The following is a 16,279-nucleotide window of genomic DNA, read 5'->3' as shown; positions in this document are numbered from 1 at the left end:
TCCGTTTGCGAGTTGGTCTTTTTGAAAATCAGAAGTGTCCACGCGGTGATAATTTTTTCCGGAAATTTCGCTGAATCGACTTGTTTGTTTTTCTTGGCGGCAACTTCATTAATTGTGAAACTCTTTTTCGATTTGCGTCCTTCTGCACATGCGGCCAGCGAGTAGCATTTCTCATAGTTCTGAACACTCTTTCCTCTAGTGCTGCATTTGGAATACCATATAGGACAGCCGGTTCAATTGATGGGCTTGGCATTTGTTCATCACTTTTCGGTTCGCTTGTCGTGATTTCGTTATTATATTTGGACAGGTTCGCCATTTGTTCAGAATATGCACCTCTGATTGTAGACGATCGATAATTAAAGCTTTCTTCCGCTGCCTTTTTTTCGCATTCGAGATCTAGTCGGTCCAATTCTTCATATATAAAAAATATGTTCATAAATAATTCTTTTATGGCTTTCCATTCCTCGCTATCATCTTCCATAGCTTGCAGCGCGTCCATCTCATGAGCAGTGAGCTGCATATTTAAAATTGGTACTTTCAATCGGTTGCTGTACGCTTGAAAATCGTCGAACTCCTTCCGCGTCTGTTGTGTCCTTTCCTGTTGCAAGTTTGCAACTGTTAATTCCCGTTTCAATCGGTTGTAGTACGGTTGCTGCCGGCTAAGTGTTAAGTATTTAGGCGACTTTAGTGGATACATTTTTGGTTTCATATGGGCAATGTCGGTTACGTAATATTTTGATTTGGCTAATCCCAAAGAGTTTTCGAAATAACGAGAAGCACCATGCCTCATTTCGTTGCGATGTAAGAAAATAGTGTACCAAAGCGATCCTGGATGCGTTGGCAGCAGCTTTTCGAATGCTGAGATATGTGTTTTTGTCATTTCAAACATTTTAAGCGTTGTAGACTGTTCAATGGCAGTGATTGGCGCAGACTGATAGTTGTGTGGCACGATGCTCCCGTTTTTATAGTCGTACCGCCGAGGATATTACTTTTATTTTCCACCTGCCCGCTGAGTGCAGGTAGAAAGGCTTACTAATATTTACAATTATTGAGGGCGTAACTTTTGCAGGGATTTTTTACAAAAATCCTTACACATTTCATTTACCTGCGTGTAAATTCTAAGAATGTTAGTGCTTTATGTCTGCAGGTAGATCCTAAGAATCATTGAGCTAGTTCATAAACGAATACCTTTGAATTACTTCTTCTGGGACAACACCTTTTATTATTGTTTTTTCGCAACAGTTTATTGCCAACATTCGGCATTTGTTTTTGCTTTGAGACATATTATGGATATTTATATTAATTTATTCAGAAATTTTCATTTTTTCGTTGATATTTTGTATGATGTCATAATGCAAATACTTGTATGTTTAATATAAGAGAAATATTTTAGATAAGGTCATGTATCACCTTTGAACGTCTTTGGCGTAGTTGTTTTTGCTTTCGGTTCTAAATTCAAAAACAGACCATTACTAGTAGATTTGTATTTACTGCTATTTCACTTAAACTTAAACACAAAGGTATAAATATACCTAACTTTTAACCTTTCTATTCCTTTTCATGGTATAAATTGCTGCTGTCAAAGGATATTCCCATCGTTATCGCTGGCAATAAATCTGATCTGGCCAATACACACCGAGAGGTGCGACTGGAAGAAGTCACAGACTGGGTCTACTGTGAATTGCCGCGACTAAGGTGAGTTCAGTGAGTTCAGTCAAACCTAAATTTATTTATAATCATAAGTCTGTGTGTCTACCTCTGTGTGTGTGTAACGAAGGTGTATTGAATATTTTTACCTCTCATAACGGCATATTTTTGCGGTTTTAGTGTCTGAAAAAACACAAAATATTTTTCAATAAATTTTCATTGTTTTTGCTTTTTGCATGGCGTTGTCTCGGTTTGATTTATGTGGTAAATCCGAAACGGCTCCCACCTCCTGCGGTTGGTAACACCTTTGATAGTGTGTGCGTATGAGTATTCAAATGTACAAAATTATGTTTTGAATTAAAGTGTACATTAAGATGAGAAAAGAAATTTGTTTATACGAACACACCGTTTGTCGGCGAGCGTGTTGCGATTTTCAATTGAGATACAGTTATGCAAAATGATGGAATAAATATGTTTCTGCCGATAACAGTTAATATGCTCGATTCGGCATAGCAACGAAAGCAAAATAAATGTTCGAGTGAGTGCGTACTACATATGCAGGGTGGTTTATATGGTAAATTAAGTATTTATTAAAAGAAGGTTTGTAACTGGCTTCATAACAGGGCAATATTTTTATTTATTTTTCATATAGCTCTGATGACATTTTCCGATAAAAAATGTACCTTTTTCGACTTTGCAATTAAAATATCTAAATTATAAACTTTGCTCATGCTCATCCGGTTGAGACCCCAACAAAAGTTGTCAGATAAAACGATTACAAGTGTAATATAATACAACCAAGGAGAGCTTAGTTCGGGTACAACAGAATATTTTATACTCCCAAATTCGTAAAGACCAAAATAAGGAAAAACTATTAGGTGCTGTTACAACTTTGTGTTCGAAAATGTTGCAGAAGAATTCAACATTCGAAGAAACCGAATGGGTTACAATCACATTTTCTATCTTATAGACCTATGTAATACTAGGAGTAAAAAATACTTCAAAATCCATGTCGTCCCATGTCAAACTTATCCCCCAATACACTTGTGCCAACGTTTTTTTCAATCCTCGGAAGAGTTTTTAAAGTAAATTTCCAAACCGGTTTCACAAGAGCATTTGTTTCCAGAAGTCACATGGTGCTAAATCAGGCAAATACAGTGGTTGGGAATACGATATTGGTTGACAATTTTGCGAAAATTGGTGCAAAATCAAGAATGCGGGCCCATAATTCCGACCTTTTTTTACGAATAGCTTCTCGCAATTGCAATATTCCTGGTTGACAGTTTGCCCGAAGGAATTCCATAATCGAAGAAAACTGTCAACATAGCCTTGATTTTTGACTTGCTTTCACATGGTACTTTCGACTTTAGCTCATCTTTAGCACGGTATTAGGCCGATTGATCGTCTGTTTCAAGGTAGGAAGCATAGATGAAAGACTCATCATTGGTAATAATATGTTTCATGACATCCTGGTAGTCGGAAAGTATTGTAAAAATTTAGTGATTTTGGAATACACTTTTCTTAGGTCAAAATGTCCTTTCAAAGTGGCTTTCACTGATCCTTATGGCTAACTTTCGATTCTCAAGCAAATCCCTTATTTTATTGGCGTGTTGATCATAAGTTGATGTTCATGGCCATCCTGCACGTGATTCGTCAATGCGTTCTCGACCCTCTTTGAAAAATTTGTACCAGAAGTTTAAATCCGCAAATATAATTTAATACTTCAATGAGTAATTTCACTCATCATTAAGAAAGACAAGAGCATTCCAAACACTAATGATTGTTTTCATGTGACATTTGGCAAATATTTCGAAGAATTGGTTTTCGCGCGGAAATATATGTAAACTTAACAAAATTGGATATATGCGTTGTAGGAGGAAAAGCGCAACCGAATAATCAAATTAATAAATGAGGTTTAGGACACGGTTTAGACTAAATGGACACTCTGAATCACATTATTTTTAACAAATCTCTTTTTTTCATCAAAACATCATTGTAATATTTCTTACTTACTGACCGATATTAAATGGAAGTTTAAAATACGTTTATTTGGTAAATGGAGCTAAGGTTATTATTGCCCTGAGTTTACACATTTTGGGTATGAGGGCACACTGTCAATAGAGCGAGATGTTCTTTTAATTTCTTTAGGATAACGCACATATTGGCTTTATAACATACGAGGTTTGACAATTAAGTAATGATACTTATTTTATTGCCGCGCTTGTGGTAAACCTGTGACCTTGAAATTCCCTTTCTCTTTTACCGGCATCCCTCCTCTTTCCAATGATATATGCACCATCGATCTAGTTTTTTAGTTCGCCTGCTGCGTCAAGTTGAGTAGACGTGTGTTTGTAGTGCTCGTCACGAAAATGGAAAAACAAAATCAAGAGCAACGCGTCGCGATAAAATTTTGCGCCAGATTGGGCGAAATAGCTTTGGAAAGGTACGCTAAAATTGTAAGAGTGTATGGAGATAGTGCTCTCAGTCAGTGCCCAAGTGTTTCGCGCGTGTCTCCGCGCGCCCCCGCCGGGAAAAAGCTCGCATGAGCAAGTCGAAAGTGAAAACGATGATTTTTGCCTTTTTTGATAGCCGTAGAATCGTCCATAAAGAATTCGTTCCACCGGTGAAATCTGTGAATCAAGTCTACTATTGCCAAGTACTCGAAAGATTGCGAAAACGATTCAGCAGGGTGCGCCCAGACATCGCTCATAACTGGATCGATTGAGTCGGTTACGGACATCTAGACGGCAGTGACGATGGAAAACGCGGTGGAATCGCTGCATAGCTGCCCAATGGGATTACTTTGAAGGGGATGACAGAGTTTTAGAGTAATTTTCAAATACACGGTTTTTATGGAATGAGTCTCATTACTTAATTGTCATGCCTCGTATTTGGTAATTACTCTCACTTTAATCGAGGAATTATTTAAGTTAAGAACGGAACGTAGCACCCTGTATATATTTGGCATTTAAAGCGATTTTTCCATGATACAGATAACACGTGGTTCAACAGACACGACACGCATACTTTCCAAGGGGCACACTCATATTTGCATATAACGGTAAATAATTACATGCAAGTTTTTAATCCCCAACTCCCCAGGGTGCCGAGCCGATATCAAAGTTAATGGCGCGATGGTGGCAATTGATGCGACTGGTGACTCTCAGGTGCTGACACCGACATAACGGTGTGCATGTACCAAATTTACAATGTATTTTCAGCACAAATTGCCGATCGTTTTGCGTGCAGCAAGTAAAAAATGTATCCTTGCATATTTATATATATATATACATATATTTGGACGTGTATGTGTGAGTGAGTCTTTGTGCAGTTACTTAGTAGCGAAGTGCGCAGCATTCAGCTGTAAAATGGCCGTTTGCATGTTACGTAAATAAACAAAAGTCCGCATGCAGACAATGGTGTAACGGCAAAAAGCGCAGACAGTGGTAAATGCGGGTGCACACACACATATATTTTTTCAATTGATTCACAGCCCCAGTGTTGCCACCAATTGGCGACGTTGCATGTGCAATATTGCACGTGCCACACGCTATGCTATTTTACCGTTATACACCGTCCTCAACTTTTAATCCGTATTGTAGTTGTTGCATTTTGGGTTTTATTGTGTTTACATCGACCAGACTGCAGACATACTATGACACCACATAATGGTACTAACATGAGTTGTAAATTTCGCTCCTCTTGCTAACACTCTTAGTCCTTATCTGGCCCAAGGCAAGGAATTTCTGGCCCAGAAAGTGTCACCTTTGAATGGTTGTAATCTTAATTCTAACTCGAACTCGAACTCGAACTCGAACTCGAACTCTCCGCTCGAGATTCATGCAGTAAGAGGGAACATCTTACCGCTGGCTAGTTGCATCAGCTGCTTGGAAGAAGTTGAGATAAAATCACAACCACGTTTATCCCTCGAATGTTTCGCCTTTGTTAGATGAATGCAAATACATTTCGGATATCTTACTTTGAGACATCCAGGAAACAGAAATATAGCTTATTCGCAGGTTTGTGTTACATTTAGGGGGTCTTTTCCGAGAGATGATATCTGAAAGCAGAAGTTTTCGGTCCACATACCTTTACTTCTGTGAGCAGATAGCTTCACGATTGGCGAACAAGATCGCGTAATATCTCACCGTTAGACTTATTTTCTGTGGGAATATCTAAAGTCTAAAGGCAATGCGGACCATCCCACTTCGATTTAAGTCTTGGAGCAAAACATCACGCATTCGCCAGTTGTCAGTCGAAATCTTCGAACGAGTCACCGAGTTGTATTACAATTTACTTAGATTATGAGAAATTCCAGTAACATATATCTTAGAGTAATTATTTCTTTCAATCTCCGAGCCACTTTTGATAGAAATACTCATTTTGTAAACAAAACAAAGAATTTTAATTAACAACAAAGACTCAAGCGTTAGTTACTCCCTACTGACACAAATACACATGCTTGTATAAACGAACTTTTATTTTAAATTTATTTTAAAAGAACAATTAATAAAGAAATACAAAAATAACTTAGTATAATTTTACAGCAATCGACCCGTCTTCGATGGTTGTTGCTCTTCGACTCTTCTTCAACAACTCACACCGAGTCGTATCTTCTGTCACATCAACTCAGAGACGTATTTTGTGGCAAATACGCTCAGAGGCGCATTTTTGTGGCGTGACACTACCTTATCAAAATTGTTCTTAATAGTCTTCCATTTCGATCTTTAAAAATAAAAGCAGAAATATACTATTTGAAATCAGATTGGAGGAGGGTCTGATTTCCAAATATGCCACTTAGTCATTAGTTTTTGTAACAAAATCTTCATAACTCAAGCAACAAAGTAAACAATTTCGATGAAGCAAAAACAATTATTGAATTTAATCAAAAAAAAAAAATACTACCGAATGACCTTAACCATTGTATTAGCTTGTTGATTTAAAAAATCGCTTTCGCAGCATACAAAAACTACAAATACAACACAAGCACAATGTGGCTTTGTTTCGGGCTCGCATTCTGCCTGGCGAAGCATGATTTTCGGTGTTGAAACGCTGGTAATTGTAGCACTCCAGCTGACATATTGTTGCTGACGTGGTAAAAATACAAAGCCACAGGTCCAATAAAAAAACGAAAACTTACAACAAAAAGACACCAAAAATAACAACGCAAACGTGAAACAATAGTTTTGGACGAAAAAATAACCGTTATAAATACATCGTGTAAAAAAATCGCAAACACAGGTCAGCGCATGCAACACACACACACGATCGCACGCACAAGCAAAAAGGGAATGAAATACAATAATAACAACAACAATAAATCTTTCATTGCATTTTTTTGCGTGTGGAAAATACAAGAAAAGCCAATTTGCAAGAAATTCAATAATTTTTTCTCGCTGTGGATTTTATACCAGTTTTCAGCTCTTTCCAGCACATTGTGTAGCGTCAAAATTTTAATTGGATTGACAATTTTGGAAGCTTCTAAAACACTGTCACTGCTGTGAAATTTTATTTAGTCGAAAAGAGATGCATTCTCTCAAAAATATTTTCGCTCGACCTCGATGATGGACAATATTGTTTAATAATTTTTGTTTTTTGTTGCGCTTTTTTCCATTTCATATAAATAGTTTATTGCTTAGCTTACAGTGTGATTACTTTTGCAGCTTCATACTATATATATTTTTTTTTCAACAAATTTTTTATTACATATGTATGTTTTCAACATTTTTTACTCTAATTGTTGATTCTAACTTAATTATACCCTGAATAGTTTGCCACCAAAACTTGTAACACCCAGAAGGAAACACTACGAGACACTATTAAAAATATGTAATATGTATAAATGTAAATGATGAAATTTTGTTCAGTGATAAGGCTCATTACTGGCTCAATGGACATGCAATATTGTGCAATATTGCCGCACCAGAGAATCAAGTAACTGTCATCCAGCAAAAACGACGATTGTGTGTGCTTTGTGGGTTGGTGAAATAACCTGTCTTTATTTCTTCAATAATGATGCTATCGTGAGACAGTTGGTTTCAACAAGACCTCGCAACTTCCAACACATCGCATTAATCAATGGATTTGTTGAATCAACGCTTCGGTGAACGGATAATTTCACGTTTTGGGTCGGTTGTTTGACCACTAAGATCGTGTGATACCACACCTTCAGACTATATGCTGTGGAAATATGTAAAGTCTAAGGTCTATGCGAACAATCCCGCTCGAAAATTTGACTCAACGGATGGACCATCTGACACGTAGCCACGACCAACGTTTGATAGAGCTAATATTCGAAAAATTAGTGCGAAATAATACTCTTTTGAATGATAATAAACATTCTCCACTAAATTTGAAGTGTTTGTGTTTTTTCTTTAAAAAAGTAAGAACCTCGAAATGGATCACTCTTGAAATATGCTAAAACGTTCCTAAACCTGAGCTTGACTAAGGACTCCCCCCCTTCTCTTTTCATGAATTAAATAAGATAGCTTTTCTCGAAGGCAACCAATCTTTAAAAGGCTTTAATTCAATCTACAGCTGTCCATCTATGTTAGTACCAGGCACAATATTCAAGAATATGTAATGCTTTAGATCCATTAAACGCAAACATTTTTTTATCCAATCTCAGACAATTTACGGATGGGTCGAAGCTTGGGGGGAAGGTCGGTGGAAGGGTCTACTGTCTCCATAAAATCCAGCTTCCTGAGGTTGCAGCCATCAAGGTAGCACCAGAAATGCTGCTCAAAAGAGTGTCTACCTTCAGAGAAGTGACCATTCACTGCGTTCAAGGTTGGTCGAAGAGTGTCTGGCGTCACTGTTTCTGGCGGCGAGAGCTTTTATTATAAGACTGGTGTGGGTGCCGGGCCACAACGGAATCGTAGGAAACTGCAAGGCTGATGAACTGGCAAGGAAAGGCGCCCTAGAATCGCTATCGGTAGAATGGGAACGGGTAGGTGCTCCTGCATCCTCCTGTTCTCTACTATTGGATGGCTGGGCCTCGCGACTGCTCGGTCAGCGATGGTCAACGACGGTCGCAAAGGCCTTTTGGCCCAAGATAGATCGCAGAAGATCTAGTGATCTCTTTGCCCTCAGTAAGGCTAGCCTTTCATTAATGATGGGGACTGGGAATCTTACCGGACGCCGCATGCAGAAGCTGCTTGAAAGAAGATGCAGTAGAAACTAGCCAGTACTTCCTTCTTGACTGCCCTGCTTTTGGAAGGTCAAGACTTAGACACTTGGGGGCACATAGCTTCAGAACACCCGCCGACCTGGCGAGCATAGAAATTAAGCGCCTCTGCAAATTTGTATTGGATACTAAACGGTTTGCCGATATCTAAGTCCGAACACGGGAGTTCGTTTTTCAATGGCTTCACAAAGGACTACTTCTATTAGTCCATGTGCGATCTCTTGATCAGCCATCTAACCTAACCTAACCTAACCAGACAATTTCGATTACACATAATATTTTACTCAGATGATCTAATGTGAGTCCCAAGTCATCAGTGGGCATTTATATAAAAGTTCGATTGTGTAGCAAGTAATGAGCCTCTACCTCTTCCCTTCGGTTTTTGAAAAACAACACGAAAATCGTCTTCTGAGCTTGGAAATTCCCTACTTCGCAACACCATGATCTCACAAATGTATAATTTTCTTCCGGTTACAGTTAAAAAAAAATAATTTGTATCAGCTGTCTTGATTCTATCTATATTAATTAAGAAAGGTCGAGCAAGGAGACAATTTAACGGTCAAAGCAAGAAGCCTACTCTCTGTCATATGCAGAAATATAAAAAGTTTAATGAGATTTGGAAAAGTACCCGAACTGAGTTCTAGTAGTAAGGGAATAATCGAGCCGTCACCCTGATCTATGTTTTGTAAAGTGTCGGACCTCGATAAAACATTTTATAGGGTCATTGTTTTTGTTCCTGAAAGTTACCTGCAATGTTCGTGTTGGATTTCTCTTAGAATACAGGGTTCCATTTTTAAAAAAATATAGCCATCACCAGGCTCATCAGTCTTGTAGTGGAATAGCACCTACCATGCCAGGAATCGCTAGTTTAACAAATCCCAAGCCACTTTTAATGGACTAGTGGGGACTCGGAATCGGTTGCCGAGGTACGAAAAATTATTATTAATTAATGCGATTAACAAACTTTCAGCAACGAACTCAATTATTACCTGAAATGTATTGAATCTCAAATGATTAAGACTTCACTCTACGTAGCTCGTAATCCACTCACAGTTGAATACTCACTTAAGTTCTGCGGCGAAAAGATGTCCAGTCGGTCTGGCACAAATATTTACTGTAAACATCTGGCCAATTGATAAACTGTGTGCCAAGCATTAGGTACTCGTACACCTAACTGTTTTCTATTACGTGTTCAATACTGCGCCATTGCACACTTCGCTGAGCTTTTGCGGATGGTCACTTAGAGTTTCTCAACCAGTTGGACAGCTGTTGAATGCTGTGCAAGCAGACACCACACCCACCGAGACGCCCACATAGCGCATTTGCAAGTATTTCCTGTCTTCCTTGTTGATGTCGGGAATTGCCGCATAGCCACATTTGGCGTGTCAGGTCAGCAACAATTGCTAGCGCCTGCAGTCCAACCGATAGTTTCAAAATCCACTTCTGCATCGATCAGCGCAGCAACCAACGTCAGCAACATAACAACAACTTTTTGGAAACAACTTTACGACGCAACGCTGGACGGACTTATCGTTGCCGTTACAACTCGTCGTTGGAGAAGCATTGATGTTGTTAGTAACTTTCTAGATTTGCTGCATAGATGGTAGGAATTTTACGCCATAAAAAACTGACGCACAAACAGGCATACGTATTTGCCAGAGATTTTCTAACAGGTCAATTGAAAAGTCCTCGGTCTACCACAGTAAAATACATTTTTATTGACAAAATTTGTCCTTAACTTCAAAATAGGTATGAGTTTCTTCATTCGACGAGAAATTCTTCTCAGGAAGATTTCTTTTGAGATCTGAGAAAATACTCACTGATGGCCAGATCTGGAGAATGCGGGGGCAATCGAAGCCAATTCATGATTTTTTTCCACGTGACTTTTAATTCTGGATTTAATTCTAGTAGCGTCAACTATGTGTTAAGCTGGGGACTTTTCAAATGACTGTTTATGTAAATGTTTCTTTGCTTGCACGTGTGCGCAGTTCGGTTGATGTTACACTTCGAATTTTTGAACTCGTAAAAATAAAATTGGAAGCATATTTCCAGTACAGAGCGAATATTATCATGCAAAACTAAAATGCCCGTCATGTCCACATGAGCAAATAAAAAAGTCATCAAACTTTCAAAAGGCAGGTACATATTGAGGGCTGGTGAAATTTTAAAGTTCGGCAAACGGTTAAATATGCAAAATGATAGGCTTTGTTTCGGAAAAAGTTTTCGAATACAGCAGCAACATGTTTTCCACAGTGGTCGCTGAGGTTATGTTACCTTAAACACGAGTGCATCAGTCTTATTTTAATTGATGATTTGAGGTTCGAGGTCAAAGACCAATCGCGAAATTAAAGTTCAAAGACTGTCAACTCTATACTTCAGGCAAACTTACAGAGCCACTCCAAAAATATTGAGATATTACCACACCAAGCTCCGTAATCATTTTCTTATGAATTTTAATACGTTTGACTATGCCGATCTTGTTAAAGCTCGTGCGGAAACTAACAGAGATTCAAGAATACCCCGAATTTACCTTATGATCTTGTTTTTTTTACCAACACCTTCTTATACATTGTTCTCTGGTGAAATCTTTTCACTCAAAGCAACCGAAAGGGGTCCTAATCAATCAATTTTACCCACCTATCGGCTTGTTAACACTACTTCCTTGCATTCCCAGTGCATGCCTAAACAAATTTAAACACATTTTTTGGAACTTTCCAAGAGCCCATATATTGAAAAGATTTTGTTTGAGAAGATCTAACGGCTTCCGTTTTAGCACAAGCTGTATTTTGTACGCTTACCACTTAAGCTCTCGACGTAAAACTCGCCAAGTCGTTCTATACGTTAGTCCGAGTTGCTTCGAACGGTGCTCAATCGACTCTGCATATTCGGATGGTCTTCGTGTACACTTTCAGCACGCGTGATCTGTCAAAAAAAGGCTATTGTAAAAAGTACCTCTACATGGATCATAAATAGTATCCATATCTTTTTGACTAGTAAATAAAAATTAACTGAATCCCGAATTTAAGATAGCCTTTACTGGCTTTATTTTCCCGTAAGATTAAATACAAATGTATGTTAGTAAAATTATTTGTGTTTTGACTTTGTATACGTAGCAGTTTAAAGTCAGCACTCAACTCCCTCATTGCCCATCAATCAACTCAATGACGGCTTTTTTATTGTACACATATATTAGGGAGTATTTTAACTATTTTTTTCAGTTTCGTCACGAAATTTCTTTCCAAATACCATAAAAAAAATTCCCTGAAAATTTTAGCCCTTAATATTAATATTAAGAACTGGACCAAAGCCTGTAAAAATTTTCCATAGAAAATACACTACAATCGTGAGTTTTTATCTTTAAATTGCTACAGATCAGAGGTATTTTATGACATCGCTTTGACTTTAGACGAATATTACTCAAAATTGTTCACTCCACAAAAGTGCCCAGTGCAACAAAGTCGTAACTCACACCGGCGAGGCTCTAAAGCCGATTTTTCTCAGAACTTCGCATTTTTTGTATATATCTCGTAAGATATAAGAAAGAAACGAGGTCAAAATCGTATTCATTAACACTTCTCGAGATATTCGGCTTTTTAAGTAAGGCTTTATAGAATTTTTGTAAATCGTATGTAATAAAAAATCTATGAAAATCCCTGGCTGCCAGTTGCCGATTTAGCAAACTGAAACAGTTAGTTGCCAACAGTATTAAACAGTCACTTAAGTACTTAAATCATTTTCAATGATTTCGTCGACATTCTGCGGCATACATACATATACGTAAATGGTACGAGCAACGGCTGCTGCCACCAATTAGTGAATGGTATACCTTAACTGAAATGTAAATTGTAATTTAATATTTGAAGACTTATCGAAACAAGTGCGAGAGAGCGTCGTAGAGGTAAAACTTAGTAGCCCTGATTTGAATGCGTACCTAGATACTTCAAAGTATTACGACTAGGGGCACGCAACAGTGGGTGAAATAAGTATGCAACCAAACTATGGATGGCTCTAAAGCAGGTAAAGGTTGAGCTGTTTGTAGGTGTAAGGGCTGCATTACTGCATTAGAAATACTGTATTCATGACCTCAAATTGTAGTAATTTTAGGCCACCGTACTTTACTATTAAATGCATTAGATTTACAATTACAAAGCTGCTAAGCTGGACTTTGATGCGAATATCAGAAAAAAATCGCGTGTGGCATAAAACCACATTGCATTCCACAATATGCTACAGAGCGAAGGTGCTGTGAAAAAAATAATAACAACAAAAGCAAATAGTAAACAACTCTCTTTAAATCCTTAAAACGGACATATGCCACATCTGGTTGACAAGAGATAAACAACGTTAGTACTAGCTAAAGTTTTGCCTCCCTCTATCTACATAGACGTACATTGATGTAGCACTATGGCGCAATGACGCAAGGGAACCGTGATTAACAATACACGCCATAGTTGTCACTGAATGCATGACAGATTGCATAAGCGGTGCCGCTTCGTTTCACTTTTGTTCATTGCCGCTGGCCTGCTTTTAGGTGTATCAAATAATAATCGCCAGTTTTCGATTGGCGTTTGTGTAGCTTTGAATGTCGACAATGACGGCAGGGAACTGCATATGTATGTGTGTTTGCTTGCAAAAATTGTAGATATATAGTACGAGTTATGGTTGATAGTATTTTCAGTCAGACAATAAAAAGAAATTAGAAATAAATGTTCGTTCAGTAGCAATGCAATAAGTTAACGAACTTTTTACATATTTGTAGTATTAAGTGTCTTAATTTGTTTACTTGTACAGAAATCTTTCAAACTTGTGAGTCTCTCAAGATTTCCAAAAATACAAATTTTTATCAGTGATGGATATTTCATAATTTGTTTAAAATAGTAGATAACCTGTAGTAATAATAGTTTTCGCTTAACAACAATCCGGAAACTTATTGTAGCAGGTATATTGAATGGTTCAGATATCGTATGATCACTTCCTACTCCTTCGGGCATTTATATTCAGGACGATTAGAGTTAGTACCGATTAAAACCTATAAAGTAGGTGCAAGTATTTTCTTAAAAGTGATCCAATATCGTAGTAGGTTCCCAAACACCTAAGGGATGAAAGTCTTGCTCCAAATTCAGCCCTACAGTGCAGGTATAATCATTAACACGGCCCTTCATTAACTTACGACTGAAATCCAGATTTTGTGCTTCTTGAGTTTCTCCCAAACAATGTAATTTGGGGCCAGAGGTACGCCTGTTATAACACTGGCCTACAAAATAAATGTTTGGTTTGGTGCAGCTTTGTGCACATCAGTCGGTATAGTAGGTAGGATGAACCACATTCCTGCTACTAGATATTTTTTCTTCTTTCTTATGAACAAGAGCTGATATGGAAATTGTGACTTGTTTTCTCGTATCAACTCATAAAATACATCCAAAATCAGGTATAAAATCTTAGGCACTAAAATGAGTGTAGGCCAGTGTAATGGCATGAGGTAAATTTGAAAATACTTTCTGCGACATAGACCGAAGAAGGTTAAGTCTAACAATGGGATAGTGCAAAACTGTAGGGTTAAACATCACACCGTCAAAAACAATGGTCGCCACTTGTCACATTTGAGACGAAGAGCAACCTAAGGAAATTCAAGAAAGGCCATTTATTCAGAAAAAAACAAGGGTTTCGTCCGGTTTGTGGGCCCGGGAATCATCGGTGATAATCGACTATTTGATGCCAGAAATGTAAGCTCGTGATCTCGGCGATATTTGGTTACAGCAAAACGGCTCTGCTTCCCCAACACCGCATCAATGATTGGAATTATTGAGAGAACTCTTCAATGAGCAGATAATTTCAAGTTTTGGGCTGGGCGATTGGCCACCAACATCATGTGATATCACACCGTTACCCATTTTCCTGTGGGGATATGGAAAATCTAAAGTCTTTCCGGACAATCCCGCTTCGAATAAGGACTTGAGGCAAAACATCACGTCGCCACGAAGCGAAAAAATGCTATTCAATTGATTATAAATATTCCCCATTTAAGTTTGTTTGTTTTTTCTTTAAAAATAAGTAGGGAACCTCCAAATAGATAGTTTTTTAGCTTTGATGCAACCGAAGTTAATACGTTTTCTTATTACTAACTTTTTTTATGTCAATAAAATTATCACATTTTGCACTTTCGTTTTGCTTACGTATAATAAAAAGAATAATAACTACTTTTTATGTACTCGTGACGACTGTCCCCTTTGATTTTAATCAGTTACATTATTTTCTCACTTGCAGAGCGAAAGTGCTGGAGTGCTCCGCCAAAGAGGATCAAAATGTGACTGACCTCTTCAAAACTTTGCTGTCACTATCGCGATTTCTGCCCATCGGGAGCAATAATGACGGCACGAGTGGACTCAAGCGACGCTCTTCGGCATATGTTAGCGCATCGTCAAGTAGAAGTAAGTACTCTCATTCCTATCCAAATTTACACAGCAAACTGAGCGTGCTCAGCGAAGCCAGTCGGAGCACCAGCAGCAGAGATATTAGTGGTCATGGGAAAATAGGAAGGCTGCAAAAGACACAAAATGAAAATAAGCGAAGATAAATTTAGTGGCACGCATTTGCCGCTTGCTCGACGACTTAGACAGCCTCATTGGCCCCGTTGTTTAACTGTTAGTGAGTACGGCGGACCAGTAGCAACAAGCAACCACTTTATTGCAACTTTAAGTAAATTATGCTTCCTCTTACGCTGAGCGTGTCATCTTACAACGCTCTTCGTGTGGCAATATGGAGGCGGTTTTGTATCTTCTTCTGCCTTATGCCGTGTCTTCCAATTGCTGATTATATTTCACTTTTGCTACTTTGATAATACTATAACATTAATACCGTTATGCAAATTAAATTAAACTGATATGGTTAGAGGTCTGTGGGGTAGTTGAAATATTTTGATTATGAATTTGAGTTCAAATATATAACAATAATTTGGAGAGAGACTTTTGCCTTGTGTCAAAAATAGACTAAGTCTGGTCAATACTTTGTAAGGCTTCCATATATTACCTATTTAGAGAGTCTTGAACTTTTTCTTTTTACCGCTTACCCGGTTATAGCCGAGTTTACGAGTTCCCACGGTAGTTGGCGCAGATTGTGGGGTCTCCCTTTTTGTGGATTGGGCAGAGCACACTTAAATTCTAATCGTTGGGCATGCTTTTGTCCGACCATATTTTGTAAAGAAGCTGATGCATGCTCCTTATCAGTTCTTCGCCGCCGTGTTTGAATAGCTCGGCTGGCAATCCATCCGCCCCCGCCGCTTTGTTGTTCTTCAGGCGGGTAATTGCTATTCGAACTTCTTCTTGGTCGGGCAATGGAACGTCTTTTCCATCGTCATCGATTGAGAAATCAGGTTCACCATCTCCTGGAGTTATGCTTTCACTGTCATTTATCAGGCTGGAGAAGTGTTCCCCCTATAATTTTAGTATG

At 38.3% G+C, this 16,279-nt stretch overlaps 1 protein-coding gene across 1 annotated transcript in view; it reads left to right on the top strand.

Moving 5' to 3' along the window:
- LOC125777640 (GTP-binding protein Di-Ras2-like) overlaps positions 1 to 15,407 on the top strand; it is a 34,966-nt gene extending 19,559 nt beyond the window's left edge. Inside the window, exons 3-4 of the mRNA XM_049452729.1 lie at positions 1,586 to 1,695; positions 15,098 to 15,407. Of these exons, the coding sequence (XP_049308686.1) occupies positions 1,586 to 1,695; positions 15,098 to 15,407 (420 nt within the window). The remainder of the gene's footprint in view (positions 1 to 1,585; positions 1,696 to 15,097) is intronic.
- The last annotated feature ends 872 nt before the right edge of the window (positions 15,408 to 16,279 follow it).

This window comes from Bactrocera dorsalis, chromosome 3, assembly GCF_023373825.1.
Source record: "Bactrocera dorsalis isolate Fly_Bdor chromosome 3, ASM2337382v1, whole genome shotgun sequence".
NCBI lineage: Eukaryota > Metazoa > Arthropoda > Insecta > Diptera > Tephritidae > Bactrocera > Bactrocera dorsalis.
The sequence above is the reverse complement of the archived record's forward strand: the minus strand, read 5'-3'. Positions and strand labels throughout refer to the sequence as shown.